The 18,598-nt window shown below is 38.7% G+C and overlaps 1 protein-coding gene across 1 annotated transcript in view; it reads right to left on the bottom strand.

The window, feature by feature from the left end:
* The window catches only part of LOC146698294 (zinc finger protein 236), a 52,847-nt gene that overhangs the window by 30,856 nt on the left and 3,393 nt on the right, over positions 1-18,598 (bottom strand). The window contains exons 3-10 of the mRNA XM_085473356.1: positions 15,300-15,464; positions 15,028-15,206; positions 14,101-14,231; positions 10,768-10,940; positions 3,286-3,408; positions 2,060-2,233; positions 1,040-1,217; positions 646-918 (exon numbers count right to left, since the gene is read on the bottom strand). Coding sequence (XP_085329482.1) covers positions 646-918; positions 1,040-1,217; positions 2,060-2,233; positions 3,286-3,408; positions 10,768-10,940; positions 14,101-14,231; positions 15,028-15,206; positions 15,300-15,464 — 1,396 coding nt within the window. The remainder of the gene's footprint in view (positions 1-645; positions 919-1,039; positions 1,218-2,059; positions 2,234-3,285; positions 3,409-10,767; positions 10,941-14,100; positions 14,232-15,027; positions 15,207-15,299; positions 15,465-18,598) is intronic.

Below are 18,598 nucleotides of genomic sequence, written 5' to 3'. Positions count from 1 at the left end.
ATGAAAATCTAAACTCAGATAGAGGTTTTAAAGTTATTAACTAAATCAACATGAAAACATAACACATATAAAAATATACGCTCTCGTAATTTGCTTTCATTTTGGCTACATAAGGTTAAAAGCCTTCATTTAGCAGGTAACAGTGTATGAAACAAAACAGACACAAAACTTTGAAAGCATGAAGCCTTCGGAGACATACGTCTGAAAACACATTTATCAAAACTTTACCTTAGAACTAACACACAACCAGCACTAAAGTAAACACCTAACAGAGTGACACTACACAGCAATTAGAGACAAAAACGAATGCACCAGTGCACATAGTAGCTCAAACACATATAGCGTATACAGTATATACATGAATACAAATGAGGGTTCTAGCTTTAGTGGCACCATGAGATTTATGCAGGTCCTGCCTGAGCAATTTGTTGCATAATTTACCACAACATATCTTATTTATTCTAAATAACAGCGGCTGAAACATATTTAGAGCCCACACACTTCTCCTTTAACTTATGCTTAAAGTAACTATGCTAGAGTAACAAGTAAATAATGTAACATACGGAGTGACTCTATAAAGTGAAATGTGCTGGTGTTGCTATGGCTTCAAGTGTGACCCCTTCACAAAGCGGACCCGCTTCTCACCTGTATGCAGCCGCATGTGCACTTTCATGCTGCCAGAGGTGGAGAAGCACTTCAGACAGCTCTGACACTCGAAGGCCTTGATACCCGTGTGCGTCTTCATATGTGCTGTGAGGGTGCTCTTGACAGCAAAAGCTCTGAAGCACTGTTTGCACTTGAAAGGCTTCTCGTGGGTGTGGATGCGTATATGACGAACAAGGTCACTGGGCTTCTTAAACTCCTTGGAGCAGTAGGGGCATCCGTGCCAGCGAACGCCATCCTCCTCCCTGATGGAGCCTGGAAAGGGCAGAACATAATTTTATTTTAAAAAAAGAAAACAATTATCTCTGTAACAGTATTTATTAAATGAATCTCACTGAAAGGGTAAACTCATAAAGAGTAAAATATCCCCTCCTACCTGGCATTTGTATAGGTTTCTTAAAAATGCTCCTCTTTTTCTCCCTGTTCAGTTTGTCTGTACTTTGCACTTTCTTGTTTTCCACAACAGCGCCATCGGTCGTTTGGTTCTCTGACTCTCTTGGTGGGGCGTCACTCTGGGGTTGGACCACACTCAGCCCGCTGTTCTCCAGCGCTTGCTGTAGTACCAGAGGACCACCACAACTTTAATATACATGCACACCTCACACACACAAGCAATTTCAAATAACCACAGCAATGGATTTGAAAAGAAGCAATCAACCGAACAATCAAGATGTGATTGTAGTGTAAACTTAGAAATTACAGTCGTCTTTACAAAATCATTTCATTTTTAAAAGTAAAACACACACACACACTAATGTCATTACAAATCAAGGGATTTTTTTTACTTGAAAGAGAACCCTTTAAAGTGCAGGACCTGTGGACATCAGTAAATAACGAGGTTCTTTTAACAAAGTGCAAAGAATATTTCCGGGAAAAGCAAAATCGAAAACACGATTGCTGCTTAAAACTTTGAAAAACACTGAAAGTGATTATTTAAAAATATCTCATTATTCATGTACTAATAATTTTAATATGGCCACTAAAATAAAAAATTAAAAAAGCCATGATGCAAAGCAAAGTTCAGCGACAATCATATCTTATCATGCTGGGGAGTAGAGGCCGTTTTAAACTCTGTGATGATGCTCATCTCTAAAAGTTCCTGGTGCATATTTGTTAAACTGCCCTCTCTCCTGGATGGATGGTGTTTGCAGAACAGTGAAAAAATCTTGACATTCAATCACCAAATGAAAGCAGAGCATATCATTCATCACTCAGGAGTCTTTTTAGTTCAAAACTTCTGTCTGAATATATCATGCTTATCTGCAGTTTAAGTCCATTCTCATTGAGTGAAGATTAATGTCTGTAATGTACAAGCTGGGTCTGCGGATTGTCGTCCAGATTGTTACTGGATACTGCTTTTTATATTGTAACAATCATGCGATTACACGCCACTCACCTGTAGGATGTCCTGGTTAATAGCAGTTTCCATTGTGATAGCTGGCTCTGGGGGCTGGGGCTGGGCTGTCTCCCCACTGACCTGTTCTGACAGCTCTAGAAGTTGCTGGATGACATCTGTCACTCCCTCGCCAACTTCTGGCACCCCTGTAGCCTGACCTGTTGTTTCAGCCTCCTATAAAAAAGACAAAAAAAGAGGTGAGGGGACCAGGAAAGACACAGAGCAACGTGACGAAGAGCTGGGACAGGTCACAATTTGTGGGATGACTTAACTTTGATTAGTGGCTCTGTTGAGCTTGAAACAAAGCACTGGTGATTATTAAATAAAATATTAATGCCCACATTATTTATGCACATATTAACACGGAGATACAACTTCTCAACACAAGGTTCGTTTAAGTGTAGATATGGCAGGTAGATCATCACTGAATAATGAAGGCTGTAATTAATAACCTGCTAACAACCAAATAATGGAAACACACCATTCTCGTTCTAACTAGGGCGACGACTGGCTTTATGCTGCTTTGTATGATTGTACACCAGGTCAAATTTGGCAGCAGCTGTTCTTGATTGTTCTAGAGCAGGGGGAAATATTTTACCAGGTCAAAACTGAAAGACGGTGCTGCTCTTTTAGTGCAATAAAATTGAAGTTTTTAGAGTTTCTAGCAGTGGTGACATGGATGTATTGAAATACCAATGGCAAAAAAAAACAAACCACAACCATTATCTACCACTAAAAAACAAACTAAAACAAAAAACTAAAACCCTTTATCCTGTGCAGTAATCTTTGGATAAAGAAGGAAATAAAAGTCCACAATTTGAGAAGCATTATCAGTAACAGTGCCTCTGGGGTTCGCTAAAGCTACCAACCACAGTGAATCAAACTAGACTTGTCTGCATTCAATACAGCTGAGGTTTTTTTTTAGTGCTGCACTTTGTTTTTCCTGCTGCTGGCACACTGAAAAAGTGATAATAATTCTGGATCATAATCGAGTTATGGGAAGCTACTTCTTTCCTCAGGGAAAAAAAAAAAGAGAAAAACAGCATAATTTTCTGAAGTATAAGCAAACAGCCTACGTATGAACTAATTTGGGAAACAAACTCCAGGGTGTCTCGTTAACATTAAACATGAGGACCACAGGACACTTAAGAACCCTCTGTTCAGATGCTGGACCAAAGAAATGTTTTCCAGCGGATGTTCTCGTTTGGTACACAACCTTCTCTTACCGAAGTGGTGGATGGCACCTCAATCACGGATATGTGCATTTTGCTGATGTGGGCGTTCAGACTGCCAAGTTTCTTAAATACACAGCTGCAGTCCATGCACGGGAACAGCGGCACCCCTTTGGTCTGTAAGAGAACACAAACACACAAAGCACATTACAGCTAGCTAGCTATATAATAATATTTCCACATATATCAGAGTGTTTAACTGGACACGAGGTAAACCTTTACTTTCCCCTTCATAAAAAAAAAACAAAAAAACTGCCTCATAAACAATGAAATTATATGTTTATGAATCCTTAGGAATCACAGGTTGGGTACTAGTTTCTCGAATTCCCTTGATCATTGTGATGATGATAGCGGTAATCTAATAAAACCACACATCAATTAGATTACTGTGAGCATTGCATATAATGGAGCTGAAGTGCCTGAAGTAGATGTAAAACTGACTCTAAACATCAGGGGAAAAGCCTACAGGGTGTGATCATGAAGCTCCAAAATCCTACATACTGTATTAAAAACTTTTTAAATTAAATAAAAAAAATAAAAAAAACTTTTAAAACTGGTAAGTCTCCCTTCAAGGTCGTCTTATCATGGACCCGTAATCGACATTTACATTGAAGGTTCTCTTCTGTCCATTCATACCCACAGTTTCCCCACGGACATCAGACTTGCTAACTTAGAAAACAATCGACATGTGAACTTTTGAGTTGAGGATCAGAGCTGGCTAATATCACGAGAACAAACAGCATCTTTGTGCATGCTGTTTTTTAAATCGAGGCAATCTTCACTAACAGCTGACCCCACTCACCACACTTTGCGGTGCACAACTTTCTACGCTTCTTCAAAATAAAATTCAAGCTGAAGCATGTTGATTAGCGCATGTTGCTAAGGACCAGTGCATGGTGTCAGAATCATCAGTATCAGAATCTGAATGCTTTGTTAATCCCTTAGGACAGAGGTTCCCAAAGTGTGGGGCCCGACCCTAGGGGGGGTCTATGAAAATTTTTTTTAAAAAAAGAACGCTTGGACACTGCTAGCATAATGGACAGGTTTTCGACGGGGCTCCCACACAAAGGCAAAGCAGGAGATGAAGCATCGCTAAATATGTTTCCAAACCAACTTCCTTCCAAGCCAAAGACTAGAAAATATGGCGAAGTGTATCTTCCCTTTGGCTTCACCTGCACAAGTGCCAAGGTAGGTCTCCCCTGCCGAATTGGTTTTCCCAGTGACTACGTGCTGGGCTCTCCAAATCACGGACAAACAGTATCCCACATTCTTGATTTTTAGTTCACAAACACTTCTTGTAATAACTAACTACTGCTGACATTTTGGAGATGTTAGCTCTTTACACAGTAAAGTTACAGTGGGATACAAATAATATCAGGCTGATCCTGCCACAATTTGTTCCTCCTGTCCAAATCACAGACAAACAGTATCCCACAGTTGTTTATGTTTTTAAACCCATTTTGCACAGAGAGGCATTTTTTGAGAAATGTATGTTGAATATTATTACACAGGAAAAAACAACTACACTTAAAATAATCACACCGTGACGTCTCTGCCTTTCTAAATGGAGGGACAGTAACTGCATGTGTATATATAAGCGTGTAAAACCTGAAGATAGTCAGATTAACAGTAACAGTATTTTGTCTCTATCTGCCATTCTGCAATTCATCTCATGTAAACAATAACATGGCGCACAGCGTGACGTGGAAAAAGGCACATACCTTTGACGTTGCGTAACGAACTCTGTATTCCTCGTCCACACGTAAACGCAAAAAAAGGGTTTTAAAAAATCTCCATTTTCAGTGATTTGAAACGTCGTTTACGTGTGGACGGAGGCCCAAACGCATAGAAGCAGCTGCGTTTTCAAAAATACCCATTTAAGTGTGGACTTAGTAGTGTATTTTATTACTACCAGATTTTATTGCAGTTTGATTGTATTTGCTTAATTGTTTACTAAATGTATGAGGTGTGAAATAAACCGCAATGGAGTTTGAAAACAAAATATGGATGCGTGTGGTTGGAGGATGTGTTTGCGTGGCGGGGGGGCGCTAACATTTTTCTTGTAAAACAAAGGGGGGCCTAGCAAAAAAAGTTTGGGAACCACTGCCTTAGGAAATGATATGGTTACAGTTGCTCCAAGTCAATAAGAACAGTACTAAAGACTGAACTAAATTAAAGAATACAATATATTAAAAAGTTTGCAAAATATAAGAATTAGCTCTAATGTCTGCATATAGCTTATTTATAATGGACAGAGTCACAGAACTGTAAAACTGCACTCTGTAGACTTCTATCAATATCTATAACTATGTCAAATCTACTTTCATATGAACATAAAGAGTGCATACATCAATCTATAAATCACTCTTTCAAGCTGTTTTAGACCTCAAGTAAGCTTCTTATGGTTGCTCTGCTGCTAGAACCAGCGATCTTTCATGTGTTAGGCAAAAGATTTTTAACTACTACATTATATAGTCACTGTGTCAGACATGAAGTATGATGTTTATAAAGAAGTAAAATATAAATTGTCCATTTAGTTTTTACAATTTTCTTCCTTTTCTAAAAATTCAATCCCTCAAGTGTACACCACAAATGTGACCAGATTTCAGTCAGATGTTGTGTTACTTTGCTGTGAGGGAGCTTTGTGTCTACATTCTACATAGACGTCCTACATATGTCTGTATGTTATAGCTGTAAAATCCTTGAGACTGAGCAAACGTGTAGGTAGAATGCTGAAGAACACTTCCATAACTGAAAACACAGCAGTATATGGAAATGAGGTAAGTCTAATATTTAATCTAAATGCAGTTACAAAAAAAAAAATATCTATAGGTCTTTTGAGCTTGACACCAAAAACTTTTGATTGCTTTTCCTGTGAGGGTAAACCACTGGTGAAGTAGATGAAGCTGGTTAAAGTCTGTATTCACTGGAAAGGATGCATGTTGAAGTCTGTTTGGAAGAGTGTGGGGCATATGAAAGAGCCCCAGAAAGGTATCATCAGTGCCAGGATGATGGGCTTGTTGCACTGGCCTGTGCTGGTGTGGAACATATGGGAGAGATGGCTGGACAGAGGAGGAGGACTGTTATTTTCTTGTAGTGGTGGTGATGAAGCGGGAGAAAAGGACTGTCAAAGATGGGGAATAACTAGAAGAGAAGATCATATGGGGAGCTGGTAAAAAGGGTGAGGGTACAGATGGCCACAATGACAAATGAATCATGACAGAAATGTCTGTGGAAGATGAAAAAGGAAGCCGAGTGAAAGTGTAAGAACTGGAGGGCATACTCTTCTATTATTGAAATATATTTCAATGTAATTCACTGGGGAGCTGATCCAGGGGTGGTATGTATATAGTGCTTTAGTTTGACCCCCTTCACCTTAAAGGTCACAGTGGAAAGAATCTGTATTTTTTTTCCTCTAATTCTGTTAACTCCAATGTAAAAGTCTACACCTCAACTACAGTGCTGTGCAGAAGTCTTGAGCCACCTGTCGTTTCTTTATATTTTGCTTCCTAAAGATTAATTAGTCCTGAGCAACAGTTCTCAAGTCTTTCTGAGAGTTTCTTCAGTCCAGTCCTTGGTCAATGACGTGTACCCATTTCCTATTTTCCTCGCAAAATTTATTATTATTTTTTTAAAGGGGGCAGCTCGTGACTTTTGCACAGTACTGTAATTGTTACCTGGTTGATTCTGGAGCAGAGGAAATGTTGAGAAAATTGTGTCAGGGTACAAGTTACATATACATTGTATATATCCCCTACTAGCTGATATAAATCAAATGAGGAAATAGCAGCATGCGTTTTAAGACAGTAATCCTTGGAAGGCATTTGTAATGCTGCCATTGGTTCTTCATAAAGTTTTTCACAAAGCCAGAAACTGTTTTATCAAGAATGCAAAAGCAAGCTAAACAGAGTTCAAGGTTCACGTTCCCATTTCACAAAAGTCAAAAGCCAGCTATAACTGGAGGTGGCTGTAGTGGATCAGTCTAACTTATAAGGTGTGAAATTGTGGTGAATGAATACGCATATAGGGCTATGTGATATGACCAAAATCTCATATGCCGATATAAGACATTTATCGCCCTGACAACAATATAAATCACAAAAATGTAATATTTTCTGTAAATTCTGTGAATCTCGGGCAACTCGACTTGCGTGAAATTTTTCCAGCCGGGCGTCCTTTACCTGGGGTCGAGTGTTTTAACCGATGCATGAAACTATACATTTTTAGACATAAGTCGAAACGGCCACCATTTTCTTTCAAAGTTTGAGTCTAAGGTTTATTTTTTAGCACCTGACGGCTCTTTTTTGCTTCTCATCCGTAAACTCTCTGCATGCTCTTTCACGTGATTCAGTTTATTTTGAAAAGTCTCAACAGGATCTTGAGCTTTATTGTGAAAGGTTTATGTGGAAAACAATCAAGCGGACAGCGGAGCCACGCGATGGTTTTACTGTCGTTGTTGCTAACGACAACACATAAAAACAGGTGCTCGTCCGTCCGTAGTGTGGTTATATTAAATATAAGAGAATGAGAGAACTTTAAGAAATGAATATAGCCACTGCAGTGACCATCAAAACGATGAAAAAAAATATTGCTGTAAACTGTTTATTTTACGACACCACGAAACAAACGATAGCGTTTGTTGTCATCCAATCCGGTTGTTCAGTCTGACGTCACTAGCCGTGTCTGGGTCTAAACTCCACTGCAGGTCCATATATCAAACGATCACTATGGGATTACTGAGAGTTGAAAAACTGTCTAAAGTCTTTCATCTTTAATAAAATGATCAGCGTTCTGCTCTACCAGGTGTAACAATTGAGTTTAACATCCAGGCATCCATGAAAACGGAATTTATGACATTTAACGGAGTTAGAAGTTAGCAGGGAGTTAGCTCGCTAGCTTCTATCTAAATACAATATAGCATGTCCTGACTGCGGGGTTTTGGAAACAAATTAAAACGTACAGCTCTGCTATCACTTCCAGCATAAATGAAGACAGAAAACTAAACAGCAGTGACGTTTGTAGGGTTACTGAAGTTGGGCTAGCTGGTATATAATGATGTGCTACGTGACCGCTAGCGACACAGCTATGTTAGCATAATATAAACAAGCTAACTTTTTTTCCACTGGATAAAAGTTAACGTGAGTGTTCTCGGTGGTCAGGAACAAATGTAATTGCATGGCAGGATGCTGTAAAAGGACCAAACTTCAGCCAGGAGAACAACTGAGATAATCCATCCACAATACGAGGTTAGTCATTCATATACTGCTGCATGGGCTGGGCTGTAGTTACATCGTAAGGTTTTAAAAACTGAGCTTAAATAAATGATTAGCGGTAATAAAAGCCGAGGGAGGTCAACAGTGATCACTGACTGTTTTAGGAGCTTTCTGAGATCAAATAGAAGAAAATACATAACATTAAACATGTTAACAACACAAAAGCCATATTAAACGCAGACTACTTTAGACCCGGAAGTAGGATTCGTCGCGTCATCACTGAACAACCGGATATCGAACAGCCCTATATGCATATGCATAATATTCTGTCCTTTACTTTTAGACAAATTATAATACCATAAATTCATTAGTATTAGGTTAATATGATACTCATATTGTAAATTGGTGTTTTATCAATCAATGAAACGACTAATGTTCTGCAGCTGATTTTAAATCACAGATTCCCAGGAGAATGAGTTTTTTCCAAAAGCTTCAGCACTACAATCTGTGTCAAGCAAAGGCTTTGGATGCCATTAAACACTTTCTCCCCTGACTCCTCAGTAAGCACCAAAGCATGAAATCTTTTGTGAATAACCCCTGACTTTTTCTTTTTTTTAAGTCAGCCAATTGTAAGAACAAACTGTCTACAAAAGCAAAGCTAAAGAACTCTTGTGAAAAACTGATGCATTATTTAAAGGGTCCAGCCGTTGGGCTCTCCAGTTCAATCAACTGACCAAATCACCATCTTTTATCATGGAATGCACAATGGTGTATGCAGGTAAGACAACACACACTTCAATTCATTTGACCGATTGAACCGGTGACAAAAAAGTTATGCAACGTTTTTCTCAAAAGCACTTTTTATTCACAATCCAAATAACAGACCACAACCAGCCATTTAATATGATTGCCAATCTCTGACAGCTCACTAACCTAAGTGTGAAGCTTTTTATTAATCAGTAAAATCTGTTGAAAGAGCCGTAATTAAAACGCCCCCGCTTCAGTAACAAAGAAGGATGTGCTAACATATTTGTAGCAATTTCCTGTATCTCTTCTTTAGGTGCATAATTAAGCTTGATTTATATTTATATTGTTTAAGCAACCCGACTGCAACAATGAGAATTTTACACCTCCTTGCTTCTGACTATAAGAAAGTACAGACTGTGTGTGCTACAGAAAAGACCCAGGTAAACCTATTTCTCTCAGCAGCCAGGTTGGCTGAAGTGAACTAAATTAGTTTAAGGCTTGGTGTGCAAGCACAACACATCATTCATGCTCACCTAGCGCTGCTCATTGTGATGAGGGACCTTTGAGGGACCTTTACAATCATTATGCCACAGAGCTGAGTTAGTTCAGCTTGTAGCCACATTACTGGAAGTAGTCATTAAACCAGGAGATACCACCACCTCTTTAAATCCAACCATTAACTAGTTCAGTTTATAAATTCGAGAAACAGACACAACCACACACATGAGAATTTAGGTCCCCAGAGAGATCTATGATGTGTGTCCTTCGTCTGACCCCTCAACCACAGTGTAGCACTAAGTGGAAGACTTGACGGTCCCCATTTAGCCTCCCTGACAATATGAGGAAGGATAAATCAGCTAGGCTGCAAAAAAATGGCTTCTGCGAGGTGTTTACAAAGGAGAAAAATCAAACAAGGAACCTTATGCCCTTCCTGACACACAAACAATATGACAAAGTACCGTGCTTTGAGTATAACAAGCTGTGAACAGAGGTTCTGGCAATTTAGTGTGTGGCTCAACAAGATGTACAAGAAAAAATACATATATGTATCTGGGGAAACAGTACAACTGAAAGACATGCTAGTGAATTGTAGAAAGCTGGTAAACTTTTCATGAACATGATGTTTTGGGTGTTAACTGTTTACATAAATTTGTGTGAAGTCCTTAACTCGAAACCATTTAAAGTCCTTAGAACTTTTACTTTGAAATGTAGTTTTAGTTTCCTGAATTTAAGTCGATTCACTAAGTTAAAAAGGAACTTGCAAGTAAACAAAACAAGGAGCTCATTAACCGTTTCTAATAAAAACAATGGCTGACTTCACCCAAGGAAAACCTTTCTTTAGGTGAGATTAAACTGGTACCATTTCTATACAATGTGATACCAGGATTTCAGAAATGTAAAACATTATAGCATCAATTCCCCTTTAATGACCATATCTAATCTTTATAAACAAATTAATTACACAGTCTTGAAACATGCATCTGAAGCCATGACTGTGTTTTTACTGTGCTCTTACCTCAGAATGAACCCTCTGAACGTGAGAGTGCAGGTTCCCCTTCTGGGAGAAGGAGGCAGGGCACAACATGCAGAGGTGAGGTTTCTCCCCAGTGTGTCTCACCATGTGAGTCTGTAGCACCACCTTCTGGTTGAAAGCCTTGCCACAGTGCGTGCACTTGTAGGGTCTCTCACCTGCAGAGGAAGAGCACGATGAGGTCAAGAATCAAGCTGTAATAATGACAATATTTATAATAATATCAAATTTATACAATCTCAATGAATCCCTTGTCATCTCCAGAAAATTCAACAACAAAATTAAAACTATTCCTGGAGATATAGTAATTATTATATGTTATACAATACATGGTTGTGTTTAATGTATGATCATTAAAAAACTCACCAGCATTGCTTCAATAAGAATTTGTCCAACAATATTACCCACATATGTGACTGTCAGTGGTAGGATATCTAATTTTGTTACAGTACAACCATGCAATTTTATCACCTTGGTAACAACATAAGGCTGGTATTACTTCAAGCTAAATTAAGATGACTCAAATACAGTCCTGTACCATTCCAACATCACTGCAAACCACAGAGGTGCAAATGAACCATAATGTGTGTTTCTATAGTCTTTACCTCATCAACTGAAAGGTTGTTTGAGATTCAAAGCACAAGAGAAGTCAATTCAATTCTGCATTAAAAAAAACCCCAGCTCAGCCCAGCCAAACAATTTAACATGTGGATGATGGGTAAACAACATGTGGGTGGCAGCTACTGGCTACATTAACCTGAACCCAGATGGCTGAACGTTCACAGGAACCACAAGAACATTTGAATTGAAACGGAATATCGAATTCTACCCACACAATCTCTCCATACCACAGCTGAGCAATGGGCCCAGCTGAAGGTGTGCAGTTTTTCCAGATAAGCAGTGCAGCTACTTACGAATTTGTAGCCTTATATGAAAGAGCAAAAGAAAAGAAAACCAGAATAAGCGCTGTTTTTTTCCTGCTCATAAAAATGTTTGTAGCTACCAAAGAGTTTTCCATCAAAAGAAAATCATCAGGATTATTTTTAACCTGTGGTTTTAAGTCTTAATATGTTTTTGTATATCAAATACCCATATATAACAGGAGAAAATGGTAATACAAACTCCATGTTTTAACCATATCAGGGCCAATTGTGGCATAGCTTAAACCCCCCAAACCCTCATTCTGAGCTACAAAAAAGTCCTTGATTATATATGGCTTGTATATTTTAATTTTATTGGACAGCATTCACAGGAAGAAAGTGCCTCAAAGGGACATAAAATTTAAAAACAAAATGAAAGAAAACAAAAAGTCTCCAAACACCTTGAAAGTCCACTGCAGGCTACTGAACCCCCATCAATTCAAGCTGCTGACAGTATCCACTCACTCTTCAGGTTTCTGGAACCTCAAATGCAAAATTCATTCACAAATGAAATATAAGAAGCAACCGCTCACACTGTTTCAGAGAACTGATTCAGAGAAGCCAGAGAAATATCTATACCTCTCTCCACCACACATACCACAAGGGCTCAAGAACACTATAGAGGAACAGTGTCAGTAAACAAAGTTGTTACTGCAGTGCACACACAAAAGAAAGTTAAAACCACAAATGGTCAAAGGAGCTTGCAAAGAAAAGCGTCTGGACTTCTTTAAGTTACTTGAAGACGTTTCACCTCTCATCCGAGAAGCTTCTTCAGTTCTAAGGTCAAATGGTGGAGAGTCTCTGATATAAACCTAGTGGGAGTAACCCCCCACAACCCTCCATTTGACCTTAGAACTGAAGAAGCTTCTCGGATGAGAGGTGAAACGTCTTCAAGCAACTTAAAGAAGTCCAGACGCTTTTCTTTGCAAGCTCCTTTGACTACGATGACCTGGATGACTGAGAACAACCTTCACAGACAAAACCACAAATGCTTCTTTGGTTAGATTTTAAATTCGTTTTAGAAACTATTGACGGGTTCTGAATAGATGTTTACCAGCACACAGGTCAGTAGCCAGCATCAGTGGTGGCGGTGCATTCGTACATGGGGTTTATTAACATCTTTGCTTAATGGTGTTTACAGATTATATAATTGAAGCCTTTGCTTATTTAAAGCAGGACATAGATCAGCTACATTCTGCTCACACAAATGTTTGACACATTATAAAACAAGTAGCTGAATACTATAGAAGCTATACAAGCAAGAATGGCAGACATCTGGTTTTCAAAACTACACCAGCTGATCTCCTCAGTCCCTAAAATAAGAGTTTCCTCAAAAGAAGACTCAAATTACAAAAACGTATTGTTGGCATCCAATTTAACGTGAGCCTGCAGTCTGCTACAAACTATAAAACCCTTCACTTTCAAAGTTTAACATGATGTTTATATCAATTATCCTATATTTAATAGAAATTGATATAAACATCATGTTAAACTTTAAAAGTGAGAAGTTTTTACAGTTAGCCTGCGTGTCTATTGATCCTGCTTATCATTTCTACTTGTATAAATACATTGCATGCGTATGGACTTTTTTTTTCATTCCACAAACGGAGAGAGTTAAGTGCACACTGCATCCAGGACAGTCTTTTTGTGGTGGTTTTCATCTTTGCTCTGTGTTCATACCTGAATACTAAGAGAAAGATTATGTGTGTGTCCTCATTAGGATAGGGATTTGTGTTGGTGTGTATGGATGTAGCCTGTGGGTTTATATTGTTAACTGGTAATTATGATGCAATGTATTTCAGGTCATTTTATAGAAAAACAGTAAAATAACTTTTTACTTTTAATAAAAGTGTTCTGTGTAATGTATGAATCTGTAATATATTACTTTTTTTTGTGTCACTACAAAAAGGGGAAACACCTCCAAAATGAACAATTATTATTTGACCACACAGCATTGCATAGCAATGTTGGGGATTCCCAAATTTTGTAAACTTTACATTCCTTCACATAAGACTCATAATGCTCATCCTAATATTTTAATTTAACATCTAAGCCAGACCTTCCCAAAGTGTGGGTTCCCGCCCCACACTTTTTTTCTTGTAAAACAAAGGGGGGCCTAGCAAAAAAAGTTTGGGAACCACTGATCTAAGCTAATTAAAACCACTGTGAACTATCAAGGAGAAACAATTAGATCCTCTTCTCAATGCTGAATGGCTGTCTAAAGTTTTTTTTGTTTATAAATTCATTATCCAGAACAAAGAAAATTAGCCTAAAGGATCCTGTATTGGCCTGAAGTAGATACAAATTCTACCCTCCAGTTTCTGCAGTATTTTTGCTCTGAGCTTAAATCTCAATATAAGCACCATAATCAGGTTTTTCTTTTTCCATTCTCACTCACCTGTGTGTATTCGGATGTGCCTGATGAGCTGGCTGGGCTTTTTGAAAGCCTTTCCACAATGATGGCAGCTGTTTGTGAACCCACTGCGATCTATGTTTTTCTTGTAGTTTCTTGAAGTAGAAGTAAGTGGCCTGTAAAGGAAAGAACCATGAGAAAAAAATCTAGTTTAATATAGTGTGCATTAACATAGGACCACGGAAGGTCACTCATAATACAACAAAACAGTTTTTTAAGCCTTATGTTTGAGATTTAGACAATTATCCTTTGTGTAATTATTTTCTTTACAATTAAAACAAATGTTTGTTCTATAAGTAAAGACAAAATGGTATGTGGCATTACACACAAGTGCTTTCTGAATGGTTTAATGAGTTTTAAAAGTACTCAGCTGTACACTTACAGGAAATTGAACTTCTTTAAAACAGGCCTTAGTCCAATAAGTAGCATATTTGTTACTAGTCTGCAAATTAACATTATCATAGAAACCATGTCTAAAAGAATAGCTCTGAAGTAGCATAAAGCATTAAATTGGCTTAGCCTCTAGCAGTAACAGGCTACAGAGAGTTTTGAGAACAGCTGCATAGACTCGCTTAAGCATTTTTGTGCTTAGCTCAAATGAAAGATTATCTGACAATGACTACAAATGTACTTATTTTCCATGAACGCCATGAAAGATGGTGCTTTAATTTCATCACTCTGCAGAGCTGCAAATTCACCTAAAACTGTTTTTGCAAAAATGTTTTTTTCTTCATAAAAGATTCATCTATCCTGAATCAGACACCCCTCGGTCTGTACAAAATACTAGATATGTCGATGCTTTGAATTTTTCTTTAAACAGCTGCATGATTCATACCAAATTTTTAACCCAAAGCTTTTCCACTTGACTGTGTCAAATGTAATAAATCAGCATCCTGAAGTGTCTTGTTTGACCTCATTTTGATGTGACTCTTCATATGCTCCTTTATTTGCGCAGACGTCTTGAACTCCTTGTCGCAGGTCTTGCAGGTGTAGACCTTGATGCCCGAGAGCTCCTTCCGATGCTCCTCCAAATGCAGAGAGAGCTGGCTTTGAAGAACAAACTCATCTCCGCACTCAACACAGATCAGATTCTGCAAGAATGGAAACCAATAACATAGAAAGCAGTCTAAAAGAGAAATAAAAGTGCATAATATGCACAGAAACCACAGCATGAGGCATTTTACCTCCTCCTTCTCATGCAGCATGATATGGGATTTAAGGCTGGCGATGCGAGAGAACTTCTTATTGCAAACGGGGCAGGTGAAGTCCGATGTAGTGTGTGTGGACCTGTGTAGCGTGAGGTTGAACTCCACGTTGAACGTCTGTGAGCACTGGTCACAACGATGAGGCTGCAAGAGAAAGAGAAATGAAAGAATGGGAAAAAAAATGACCTTCTGCTGTGAGCTTCTTGTTGCTGCTGTCACTATGTGAAGGCAGATGGAGACAGAGAAGAGACTAAAAAGACAAGATGGAACAGCTGAATCTCAATCAATGTACTACTTTGTCTAAATTAAGAAACTGCTTTGTTGTGAAGGGTAGAGAGTACTGTAAAAAATCCCCATGAGGCAAAAATGGCCCCAATATTAAATTTCTTTTCTATTAGGAGAACAAGCTGACTTCATTTTAGAGTGCTTTTTTGAATCTAGTCAAGTCTGAGAGTGGTACTGACACAGTTGAGTCTTACTCACTCTGGCATACTCAGAGGCCACTGCTCTTCAACCTGGAAAGTGGGAGCAAAGGCAATGGACTTGAAATTTAAATGGCCCAGAGCTACAGGTGCAGCTGCAAATGAAACGAATTAAGCTCCAATTGACATCTTTTTGCTCCCGGTCTCTCTATTCTAACTTTCTCCTCAGTAGCATGGCATTAAGAACTAAATCCCTTAACTTGCCTGTGATTGTGCGCAATGTGTGAGATCCTGAGAATAAAGAAGTGAGAGAGGGAGTGTGACCAAAAGCGAGCAAGAAGTGAAGCAGGCAGAGATGTGAGTGCTGCGAGTGCTTTAAAATGCATAAATGAATGTGATGTAGAATGAGTTCCCAAGGAACGCAGTCCGATTATCCTACACCAAGAGAAACCACCAACACAACCATTATCACAGTGTACCCGCTTCATACAACATCGCCATACGTGATCATAAAGAAGTGAAGAGAAGTTTTCAAAATGTTATTTCAAGAATACTTTTTGTCCTATGTGGTGACTCAGGTGCTAGCCATCACACTACCATCATCTTACTTCACTGTTGGCATGATGTTCCTTTTCTGAAATCCTGTGTTACTGTTATGCCAGATGTAGTGGGACACACGCCTTCCAAAAAGTTCAGCTTTTTCTCCTCAGTTCACAGAGTATTTACTCAAAAGTCTTGGGAATCATCAAGATGTTTTCTGGCTAAACTGAGATGAACCTCTTTTTGCTCAGCAGTGGTTTTTGTCTTGGGACTCTGCATGCGGGTCGTTTTTGCCCACTCTCTTTCTTATGGTGGAGTCATGAGCACCGACTTTAACTGAGGCAAGTGAGACCAGTTCTTCGGATGTCGTTCTGGAGTCTTTTGTGACCTCTTGGATGAGTCGTTGCTGCGCTCTTGGATTAATTTTGGTGAGCCAGCCACTCCTGGGAAGTTTCCCCCCTGTTCCATGTTTTTGACATTTGTGGATAGTGGCTCTCACTGTGGTTCACTGGAGTCCCACAGTTTTAAAAATGGCTTTATAACCTTTTCCAGACCAAGAGATCTCAATTACTTTGTTTCTCATTTGTTCCTGAATTTACTTGGATAATGGCATCATGTCTGGCTTTTGAGTATCTTTTGGTCTACTCCACTTTGTCAGACAGGTCAGAAAGTGATTTCTTGATTGAGAACAGGTATGGCATTAATCAGGCCTGGGTGTGGCAAGAGAAACTGAACTCAGCTTTTTGCAAAAAAAAATGGAAGGAAGGAAACAAGTTTTGTTGTTGACTGCTTGAGGTTTTCTTTTAAAATCTTCACATATCCTTCATTCTTCCTTCCAACTTGATGAAATTCTCAGTTCCAGACGTGCCAAAGGATTCCCACAGCCTAATACTCCAACCACCGTGTTACACTGAGGGGACACTGTGGAGATGTACACCTCTCCTTTCTTTCTCTAAACATAAGCAGTGCATCTGTGACCAGAGAGCTCTAGCTTCTTTCCATATGATCAAAGGATGTGTTTCCAGTGTGCATAATCTTTCTCCAGGTTGTTATCGACATACTTCAGTCCGGCTGCAGTCAAGTGAAGATTTTCTTGGTCTTGTAGTCCATTCGTGTGCACGGTTGTAGTGATTGGCTTCTTTGAGATTTCAATTCCTGACCTGGCTAAGTCATTTACTGGCGTCATGGCAGTTGTTCTTGAGTCATTAGATACATCTCTTACTATTTTTCTTTCCAGAATCTTTGAAATCTTTGGCGTCCGATCTATGCCAGCCTATGATAACTTTGTATATCCATCTCCTCCTGTGTTAGCATAAGTGATTCTTTTTCTCAATTTTAAACTGATCTCCTTTGTCTTTGGCACTTTCTCAAGTGACAATTCAAACCCTTTCTGTAGCTTTTCTACTGTGTGTAAATGGGAAGATAACCCTCAGATTTAACTTGACTTTACAAGCTTTGAACATTACAAAGTTAAAGCACATCACTGCACAGCTGTAGTTTGTACTATGGCTAAATAAAAAGGTCAGTTTGTCAGAGGGCTAATAATAGTGACCCTGGTCATTTTTGTTTTGCTTAAATAACTGTGTTATTGTGAGCAAACATAAATAACTTAATATTTTTAAAGAAAACTAATATTTTTTAGACATGTTAAAAATCCCTTGCTCTGTTAAAAAGGCACTAGGGGAAAGTTTGACAAAAACTTTAAATTTCATATTTTGTTTGGATCTGTACATCAGTTAATGTTTTTCAGAAACTTTAATAGGAATGTTAGGACTTTCCTATGTGGCAGCATGACATGTGTTAGGTGGGAAAAAGAACTCTGAAACTACAGAGGGAAGACTGCAGCTGACATCATACAGTAATATTTACTGTGCTGTCACTGGAAAGGTAGGGTGAGAAACCATGGTCTTTTGACTGTTTGTAACAGTACATTTCAGAAGCTTTCAAAGTAAATGGCTGTAAATAAGGTGAGACCTGTGCTAAGACTGCCAAACAGACTACAGCAAGTTTAAACTTTCACGCTGTGAAAAATGATCCAAGCTGAAACATCCAGGATAGCTCCAGCTTTAATGCTAAGCTACTAGAGTGGCCCAAATGCAACCTGTAGCTGTAGCTGGGTCATCCACTGCAGCTTTAACACCATGTCTGTCATTCCCTTCACCTGCTCACATGGTATGAGACTAACACTTTCTTCTTTTTCCATCATCACAAACCCTAATACTCCAACCAAATAAATCAAGTAATTAGCCTAATTCTTTTCAAAAAATTTATTTAAGGATTTTGATTTTTTTTTCCATTTGAGTTGACCAGATTCAG

The sequence above is a fragment of the Copadichromis virginalis genome, linkage group LG11 (genome assembly GCF_057382275.1).
Source record: "Copadichromis virginalis isolate Kocher_CV1m ecotype Utaka linkage group LG11, C_Virginalis_male_GT1.1, whole genome shotgun sequence".
Classification (NCBI taxonomy): domain Eukaryota; kingdom Metazoa; phylum Chordata; class Actinopteri; order Cichliformes; family Cichlidae; genus Copadichromis; species Copadichromis virginalis.
Note: the sequence above shows the minus strand (reverse complement) of the source record. Positions and strands in the feature narration are given on the sequence as shown.